Consider the following 10,366-nt stretch of genomic DNA (forward strand, 5'->3'; position numbering starts at 1 on the left):
TGTTATAATTTTCAAATTTGGATTTGTTGTCATGGCTAGGAATAGTAAGGAAGAAGCTAGATAGGGGGTTCTTAATTGGATTCTATGAATTGACTTCCTGGAAAAGGAGGATGCTATATTTGATAGTGTTGGTACTCTGGAAGCTCATTTCCAAGTTATCTTGTCTTCTGAGGGTACCTTCATCTATGCCCTTAGCTTCCTCCTTCCCTGGCATTGGCCCCTTCACACAGCTTGATTTACAAGGGTGTTTCTTTGGAATAATTAGAAGTAGGTATAAGGCATTCTAGAGGCTTCATGGAGGTGAATTTTGAAAAGGTTTGACAGAGAGGAGCAGCAGGAGCAGCATGACATTTTGGTTTGGTAACATGGCTTCGTAAAGGTTTGGAGATAGAAATAAGTAGTGTGAAGGTAATTGGCCAGCAGATTTTCTTTTTTTTTTTTGGTATTTATTTATTTATTTTTAGCTGTATCAGGTCTTAGTTGTGGTGCATAGGCTTAGTTGCTCTGTGGCATGTGGGATCTTAGTTCCCTGACCAGGGCTTGAACCCACTTCCCTGCATTGGAAGGTGGATTCTATGGTGCATGGACTTATTTCTGGATTTTCTGTCCTGATCCATTGATCTATACTTTTATTTTTGTGTTGGTACCATACTATACTGATGACTGTAGCTCTGTAGTACAGTCTGAAGTCAGGGAGTCTGACTTCTCCAGCTCCCTTTTTCTTTTTCAAGATTCCTTTAGCTATTCAGGGTCTTTAATGTCTCCATACAAATTTTGAGATTTGTTTAGCATTCGTTTATTTTGCCTTTGCCAAATGATAATAATATCCCTGAAAGTAAAGCTTGTATTTTCTGTTTTTCTAAGTTACTTCTTGTGTATACAGTGTAGTTAATCTCTTTATATAAGAAGCACCCAGGGACTTCCCTGGTGGTCCAGTGGCGAAGACTCTGTGCTCCCAATTTAGGGGGCCCAGGTTTGATCCCTGGTTAGGGAACTAGATCCTACGTGCTGCAACTAAATATCAACTAAAAATCTTGCATGCTTCAACAAAGACTGAAGATCTCAAGTGCTGCAACTAAGATCTGGCAGTCAAATAAGTAAATAAAAATAAATATATTAAAAAAAAAGAAGCACTCAAATCCATTAACTGACTCTGAAGAAACTTAGGTTCAGCTATTTACCAAGGTTTTACCTACATTTCTCCACAAGCTGAAATCTAATTCAAAAAAATGGATAATGAATAAACAATGAACAACTTCATACAAAAGTCCCAAGATGGTATAGGGCAGTGGAAAGAATGAACTATGACCAGAACGGAGCTCCTCAAAAATCAGAAAATGGATTTTATTATCTTTGTACAATACTATTACAGTTTATAGCATATAACGGTTGCTCAATGTTTAATGAACTGAAATGTTTAATTAGTCAAGGCCTGCCACTAGCTAATTATAGAACTTTTAATAAAGTTTCACATTTTATTAAAGTTCTCTGAAGTTCAAGTCTATCTATGATGAGGTTAAGAATAAATAATCACTAAAACCCCTTCGAGCTCTAACATTCTGATTCTATAATGTAGCACCTTATACCAGGAAGGAAAACCAATGTTGTGAGCATGCATTAAGTGCACTGTGTTAACATACAGGTAGTGAGTGATCAACAGAAGCTGAACCAATAAATACATGTGCTCATTTATATATGAACTGGATACTTAATTTTTCTTGAACTACCAATTCCTTGAGGGCAAAGACTGAGTTCAAATAGCATCTAAATTAGTACTGTGAACCCCACAGGAACTCAAATACCAGATGATAAGGAGGAAAGCATTATCATTCTTACTTGGCATTCACCAAGAATTTGGGACTAACCAGTATGAGGAATAAAAGCCTAAGTATAAAAATGCCGCCCCAGAACACAAAAAAGGATAGCAGCTACTTGGAACTAAGCTGACAAAGGGAGAGAAGCAAAGACATAAAAAGCAGGAACAATGACAGAAAGCTTGGATAAAAACAAACTGAACTACACAGCAAGAAAATGTACTAGGGGCTTCCCTGGTAGTCCAGTGGTTAAGAATCCGTCTGCCAACGCAGGGGACTCAAGTTGAATCCCCGGTCTGGGAAGATTCCATATGCCTCAGAGCAACTAAGCCTGTGTGCCACAACTACTGAGCCCTTGCTCTAGAGCCCGTGAGCCGCAATTATTGAGCCCATGCACCACAACTACTGAAGCCTGTGACTAGAGCCTGTGTTCTGCAACAGGAGAAGCCACCACAATGAGAAGCTGGCGCACCATAACTAAGAGTAGCCACTGTTGACCACAACCAAAGAAAGTATGCAGCAACGAAGATGCAGCACAGACAAAAAATAATAAATAAATAAATCTTTTTTTTTTTTAAAAGAAAAAAAAGTACTAGAATGCTCTTATTAATGGCACTGAAGAATCACCTGCATGGCAAAGAGGCTGCAAGCTCCCCATTGTCTGCTGGTATCTTCGGCTTTCATCTTCTGCTACCTCGTTGATGTCTGAATAGTCTACAGCATCTTCTGTACTCCTGACCCATCCTATAAATAAAAGTGGGGGGGGGGGGTAGATCTAAATAAAGTGCCAGGAACTCTCACTCCCTTAGATAATTCCCACTGAAAAGCGCATGTACAGTAAGTGGCTAGCTTCCTCGCCCACCATACTCCCCATGACCCAGACTTCACCTTCATCATTTACCAGGGCAGCATCAGTACCAGTCAATTCTTCATTTGCTGTGAGTTCAGTTATCAGGCTGCCCAGCCCCAAAGCCCCCAAGCCTGCCAAGTGCTTCTTACACTCCTGAAAAAGGGACAGCACCAGAGTCAAAGACAATAACTAAACCTAAGTTTCCCACACCACAAGGTTTATTTCCAGATCCACAACAAAGTTTAAACCCATATAAATGACTCCACAGCATGCTAAAAGAAGCATCACATTTGAGAACTGTGAAGTACATCTTCCACGTCCACATTGATCAGATATAACACATCATATTCAATTTCATCACCATCCTTTAAAGTAACGTAAGGAAAAATTATTCAAGGAACACCACCAAGACTAAATTAAATAGCAGATCCGTGAATAAAGTCTAAGAAAACAGGTAATTCCCACTAGAGAAAACAAATCAAGAACTTTATTGTTATCTTTACTGTGTGTTGCAGCGAAGGAGGAATACTGGTCAGTATTTTCTCCTTGAGAAAATGAACTTTAAATAAAGATAGGTTTAAGAGTCGACTGGGCACAGGAAACAATTTCATGAATGTCAGTGAATGGTGGAAAAACTATGTAAGCAAGTGTGCACTGGGACCAGAAGAGGCCTGCAATGGATGGTCTTAACATTGGCTGTTTTAACAACTGGGGCCCGAACCACAGGATTTGGCGCCGGTCTGCCCTCTCGATCTAGCTAATTAGAGCCATCTCCAGTCAGTGATGTCACAAATGCAGACGGTTTCAAGAATCTCCAAGGTTCTCATAGCAACGATTTGAAAGTAATCTCAGTAGCTTAGGCTATTTTTCCGCCAAAGCCACCCATATCAGCGCCGCTTGGCTTACCGTTCACCTCTTGTCCCCACCCTCGCCCAGAACTGAGCCCCCTCGCTCTCTTGCTAGTAGATTGTTACTACACAACCTACTAGCAAGGCAACCGCTTCTCTCTTCGCGTACGTTAAGTGCGCCCTCTCAGTCAGGGAGGGCCACATCTTCCTCTCTTCTAGTTTCCTAAGCACTCTCAACTCTCCAAGCATCCTAAACTCTCCTCACGTCCCCTTTCCCTCAGCCGATGTACCCTCTAACTCTATGCCCACGCCCAACCCCTCACATCGTCCAAGACGCTTTCTCCCTCCAACTGCCCGGCTCCATTGATGTTGCCGAAAAGGAAACCAGTTAAAGAAAATGGGCCGCCTCCAGCGGAATCTTCATCGCTATCCGTGTCTGACATGATGGCGGCGGCGGCAGCGCTGCCTCAGCGCCTACAGGAGGCTAAACGGCTCTGTCTTGTCCTATAGCCCGGAAATAAAAACCATTCGCCCAGAAGTAATTCACTAAGTTCCTGGATAAGATAAGCTCCCACCGGAAGCGGAATAAGGAACCGGAAAGACCGCCCGTCCTAAGAGAAAAGGAGAATTGGTAACACTACGTTACTAAGGGCTTTTGATTGGACAATACGCGATCAGGAGGCTGGATCTGTGAAAAACCGTTGGTCGAAGAGACTGTTTGGCCCCTCCCCCCCTCTGCTAATCTGCGCAGGCGCTGTCTCAGTACCTTGGGGAAGAGCGACGGATCTTCCTCCAATCAGAAGGCGATTCGTGGATCACGTGACCCACTTCCTCGTTGCCACGGAAATGAGCATTAGAACCGTTTCTTCGGTTCTGTGGGCTTCTGGGATGGCTCAAGTGGTAAATAATGTTCTGACTGCAGTGCAGAGACACAGGAAACGTGGGTTCGATCCCCGGGTTGGGAAGATTCCCTGGGGGAGGAAACGGTAACCCGCTCCAGTATACTTGCTTGGAATGAACAGAAGAGCCTGGCGGGATACAGCCCATAGAATTTGCAGAGTCGGACACGACTGAGCACGCACGTTCACGTTCTTCCCGTCTGCGCTGTCGGCGCCTTTATTGCACCGTCCCAAAGAGAAACTGGCCGTGTATCGCACTGTGCCGAAGGCACTAGTGCAAATTAGTTGTTTTGAATTGACATTCCCTTATAAAAATAGATTTCCTTCTCTCCTTTTTTGGAAAAAAAGATGGTAAGAGATGAGAAAAATTAACAGCCGAACCTTCACCTAGATTCACAATTTTAATATTTTGCTAGTTTTTTTTTTTTCTCCTGAACCATTTGAATCTGGGTTACAGATACTGTGATTCTTCACCCCTAAAAATAGTCTTCCCTAGTGGCTCAGACGGTAAAGAGTCTGTCTGCAGTGCGGAAGACCAGGTTTTGATCCCTGGGTCGGGAAGGTTCCCCTGGAGAAAGGAACGGTAACCCACTCCAGTATTCTTGCCTGGAAAATCCCATAAATGGAGAAGACTGGTGGGTCCCAATCCATGGGCTTGCAGAGTCGGACTTGACTGAGTGACTAACACTTTTCTACATAGTTCAGTTCAGTTTAGTTGCTCAGTCGTGTCCGGGTCTTTGCGACCCCATCACAGCACGCCAGGCCTCCCTGTCCATCACCAACTCCCGGAGTTCACTCAAACTCATGTCCTTCGAGTTGGTAATGCCATCCAGCCATCTCATCCTCTGTCATTAACCATAATACTATTAGCACATCTTTAAAACTTAACGTTAAGTCAATATCATTTAACATACAATCCACATTTAAATTTCCTCAGTTGTCTTAACCGGAGCATTTTACATTTCAATCCGAGATCAACTCAAGGTTCATGCATTGCATTTATCTTTCTTTAGCCTCTGAATTCAGAATCCACCAGCATTTTTCTTTGTATTGCATGACACTACCTATTTGAAAGAATCCAGGGAAATTGTCTTGAAAATATGCTATACTATGAATTCATGTAGTCTTTTCTTCCAAGTGATTCTGGTTAAATATCTTACTGGCTATCAGAAGGCACAATGTCAGGTTGTCCCAATGTTGATAATGCTAAATTTGAGCACTTCAAGAAAGTGGTGCCCAACAGATCTCTCCATTGCAATGGGACATTTTGCCTTTTGTAATTAGTAAATAATCTATGGGGGTGATACTTTGAAACTGTATGAACATTCTGTTCCCCATTGTCCTTACACCCAAAGGTTGTAGCATCTGTCGATGATCCTTTCCTGAATCAATTATATTAGGAGAGTGTTCAGGCAGTTGGAACACAGTTGGAAGAGAATTTCCAGACAAAGCATTTATGAAGGGAGTGAATTTATTAAGAACAAAGAGAGATAAAAGTGGGCACTATGAGTGAAGCAGGCCAACCTCCTGACAGAGACCAAGGAGAGTTGACGGTGTTCATGGGTTAATAACCAATTTATATAGCCTTAAGACAAAATTCTGGCTGGAAGGTTGATGTTAGGTGATTGGCTGGGATGCTATAGGGTATTTACTGGAGTGGGCATCTTTGCTTAATTGGGAGTCAGGAAGCTTGTTACTGATGATCAGGGGGCTTTTGGCAAGGTTACAAAGGGGCTCAGTCAGCTTCAGAGGTGACTGGTTCTGGGCTCTGCTTCTGAGGCCTTGGTGCAAGGCCTCATACCTCATACCTATGGCCTAGGGCAGGATTCTGCATTTCCCCCCCCCCCCTTCTTATTAATGGGCCAAATCTTTGGCCGCTTAACACCCTGCTCATGTCTAACTACCTGCCTATCTCCGCAGGACATAGGGACACAGGTCATTGGGGAAAGGGGCGGAGACTGCTCTGGCTTCTTCCTGCTGGACGGGCATCATGGGGTCTGGGTCCTGATGCCCACTCTCTGTCAGGGTGCGCATATGGAGGAAGATGTCCATGGAATGACAAGACCACTTGTTCCAACATAATCCATATGTCAGCCAGCTTATATCCTTGTAGTACCATCTGGAGATTTATGTACCGTATTTTAGAAGAAACAAACTTAACAGGAAGTTAGAGATACATAGCCCCAAGATGAATAGAAGTAGAAAAGCTGCTAAGGGGCCTAGAAGAGGGGCTAGCCAGGAGAACCAGGGCTAGATGTTGGCTTGTGATGTTGGTATTTCTCTAGGTATGAGAAGATGCAAGAATTTGGGCTCATGAAAATCTTTTCTTGAAAATATATAACAATCTGAGGCCTGTTCTGCCAGTTTTCCCCAGAGCACAGAATGCCTCATTCATGATTTCTACCCTGAACTCCTTTCAGCGGGTGTTGAAAGTCAGCAACTGGAGTGGCTCCTGATTTACTCTTTGTAGAGGCAGATGGCAAGTGCCAGTTTTCAGTTGGCAGGGCCCCTTCATTGCCTTAAATTTGACCACTGGTTTAGGGGCATTTTATGATCATTTTGTCCCACGTTGCTAGGAAGGCTCATTCCCAAGTCTAGTGAAGACATTTTGATTGGCCACTCAATGTTCTGTTACTGGACTAGGCCATGAAAGTAGCAAAAGTCCTGGACCTTATCTGTGTTACTAATAGTCTCTTATAGTCCAGGAAAATACTCCCTCTTGTTACTTCTTCCCATCTAGAGTTACATTATTACAATCATTGATTTCATATGGAACTATGTATCATTATTTTATTAGAGGCTCAGTCACACATTTGGTAATGTAAGAGAATAGTCTTATAAAACTGGCAATATAGAAAATAATATAGTTTGCAGTAATAGTAAGTTCACAAGTAAGAATTTAAGAACTTTTTTTAGGTGTAGTCCAGTATATACCATGTTGTCTGACTTAGTCTGATGTTAATCTCCTGGTTGTAGATCATGAAGCATCTGATTTTTATCTTGTAACAGTATAACATAACAGCAAGGGACTAAATGAGAAGTGAATCTTCAGTAAACACAGACCTTAACTAAAAAAACTAGAATTTAATATTCAGTGAAATATTTTTTTTTCTAAAATTATTCCCATTTTTTTTAAACACAGCCAAAACTAATTTGTTTTTAAAATAAATTTGGTCCATTGACTACAGATGCCACAGGCCTGTCATCAGTTTTTGTCGAGTTGGAGTTTTTTCTTCTAGAGGTCCCCACTATACTTTGAGATGTCTATATTTGTCAGGAGACAATCTTTTTATTTACCTGATAAATCTATTCAGAACTCAAGTGTCTCCAATTTCTAGAGGGACAAGGCAGAGAGAAAAGAAAAATGTTTTAATTTTACCCACAGGTGTAGATTACCAAATTGTTTTAAACCATAAGTAGCTTGAGGAGAAAAGTTTCTTGATATCTGAAACAAAGATCAGAAGCTAGTAATATGTCAGACAAAAAGTCATGAAAATTGTAATCATATTTAGCAGTTTATTTAATCCCATGTAATTAGTTTTTCTTCTGTTGTCCTTGCCTAATGACTGAGGTTGATAGTGACAGTGATAGTTTTCAGAAGTTTGAAAAGTTTTTGTTAATGATGGTATGATTTGTCCAGTGAAGTGTGTGCCTTGATCACTGGAGATTGTAGAAAGTATACCCAAAGTGCAAAGCACATTTTTAAACACTTTTTCCTCTGTTGAGAGAGCATTAACCCTGAAGTTAGGAAAGACTTTATCCCATCAAATAAAAGTGAGGTTTGTCAGGGAGCCAGGAAAAGCCAAGCAGATTTCCCATAACTCTGATTTATGGCCGTTGTTTATCCATTTTAAATTCCCTAATTTAGGAGTCAATGAGGGATTAATTTTTGTAGAAGTGGAATGAGCTTTGTCTATGTGTGCCATAGTCTTCATAGATCATTGTGAAATAATAGTTTACCAAAGTAACAAAAGATTTTAAAAACAAATATAAATCACTTAAAGGCAAGGGAATTTACATAGTCTGTTATCAAAAAGCTGCATTCTAAGAAAACTTTATTCATTTAACAAGGAGAGAAACCAAATTCCAGTTTGGCACCAGCTTATATTCACTGTGAAACAATAGTTATTCACTTAGGCACAGTAACAATAAAAGATTTCAAAGGCAGTTTAATGTCTTAAGAAACTTGTACCATGCACAAAACTCTCTTCTCGGGGTCCACTTCTCACAAAACTTTCTTTCACTTTCTGTATTCATCACTTTATTTGCCCATTCAGAGAACAGCCACCAGTAAGTTCAGACTTACTTCCTTTTTCCCTTCAGTCAGTTCAGTTCAGTCGCTCAGTCGTGTCCGACTCTTTGTGACACCACGAACTGCACCACGCCAGGCTTCCCTGTCCATCACCAACTCCCAGAGTTTACTCAAACTCATGTCCATTGAGTCAGTGATGCCATTCAACCATCTCATCCTCTGTCGTTCCCTTCTCCCACCGTCAGTCTTTCCAAACATCAGGGTCTTTTCAAATGAGTCAGTTTTCAGCATCAGTCCTTCCAATGAATATTCAGGACTGATTTCCTTTAGGATGGACTGGGTGGATCTCCTTGCTGTCCGAGGGACTCGCAAGAGTCTTCTCCAACACCACGGTTCAAAACTATCAATTCTTCGGCACTCAGCTTTTTTTATAGTCCAACTCTCACATCCATACATGACTACTGGATAAACCATAGCTTTGACTAGGTGGACCTTTGTTGTCAAAGTAATGTCTCTGCTTTTTAATATGCTGTCTAGGTTAGTCATAACTTTTCTTCCAGGGAGCAAGCATCTTTTAATTTCATGGCTGCAGTCACCATCTTCAGTGATTTTGAAGCCCCCAAAAATAAAGTCTGTCACTGTTTCCATTGTTTCCCCATCTATTTGCCATAAAGTGATAGGACGAGATGCCATGATCTTCGTTTTCTGAATGTTGAGCTTTAAGCCAACTTTTTCACTCTCCTCTTTCACTTTCATCAAGAGGCTTTTTAGTTCCTCTTCACTTTCTGCCGTAAGTGTGGTGTCATCTGCATATCTGAGGTTATTGATATTTCTCCCGGCAATCTTGATTTCTAGCTTGTGCTTCATCCAGTCCAGCATTTCTCATATGGTTTTTCCAGTGGTCATGTATGGATGTGAGAGTTGGACTATAAAGAAGGCTGAGAGCCGAAAAATTGATGCTTTTGAACTGTGGTGTTGGAGAAGACTCTTGAGAGTCTGTTGGACTGCAAGGAGATCCAACCAGTCCATCATAAAGGAGATCAGTCCTGGGTGTTCATTGGAAGGACTGATGTTGAAGCTGAAACTCCAATACTTTGGCCACCTGATGCAAAGAGCTGACTCATTTGAAAAGACCCTGATGCTGGGAAAGATTGAGGGCAGGAGAAGGGGATGACAGAGAATGAGATGGTTGGATGGCATCCCCAACTCAATGGACATGGGTTTGGGTGGACTCCAGGAGTTGGTGATGGACAGGGAGGCCTGGCATGCTGCAGTTCATGGGGTTGCAAACAGTAGGACACTACTGAGCGACTGAACTGAACTGAACTATATGACCCAGCAATTCCACTCCCAGGTATATACACAAGACAGTGGAAAACACACCCACACAAAACCTATATGAAGGTTCACAGCAGCATTATTTGTAACAGCCAAAGGGTAGAAACAATCCAAACGTCCCTCAACTATGAGTAGATAAAATATGGTGTACCCCATACAGTAGAATATTATTCAGTAATGAAATGACTACCCATATTTGCTACAAAATGGATGAACCTTGAGAAGATTTTGCTAAATGAAAGAAGAGTTTCAAGTGGCCACATATTTGATTCCATTTATATGAAGGGCTGGGGATGGGAATGGGATTAACCACATGAGGGGTCTCTTTGCAGTGATGGAAATATTGTCAAACTGAATTTTGGTAA

The 10,366-nt window shown here is 41.6% G+C and overlaps 1 protein-coding gene across 8 annotated transcripts in view; it reads right to left on the reverse strand.

Moving 5' to 3' along the window:
* Positions 1–4,051, reverse strand: part of TAF1 (TATA-box binding protein associated factor 1) — a 108,297-nt gene extending 104,246 nt beyond the window's left edge. For 7 of the 8 annotated variants that reach the window (XM_055565223.1, XM_055565222.1, XM_055565221.1 and 4 more), the window contains exons 1-3: positions 3,836–4,051; positions 2,703–2,817; positions 2,442–2,558 (exon numbers count right to left, since the gene is read on the reverse strand). In XM_055565223.1, the coding sequence (XP_055421198.1) occupies positions 2,442–2,558; positions 2,703–2,817; positions 3,836–3,955 (352 nt within the window). In that variant the 5' untranslated portion in view covers positions 3,956–4,051. The remainder of the gene's footprint in view (positions 1–2,441; positions 2,559–2,702; positions 2,818–3,835) is intronic. The other variant, XM_055565227.1, reaches the window with a different exon arrangement.
* Positions 4,052–10,366: the final 6,315 nt, after the last annotated feature.

The sequence above is a fragment of the Bubalus kerabau genome, chromosome X, assembly GCF_029407905.1.
Source record: "Bubalus kerabau isolate K-KA32 ecotype Philippines breed swamp buffalo chromosome X, PCC_UOA_SB_1v2, whole genome shotgun sequence".
NCBI lineage: Eukaryota > Metazoa > Chordata > Mammalia > Artiodactyla > Bovidae > Bubalus > Bubalus kerabau.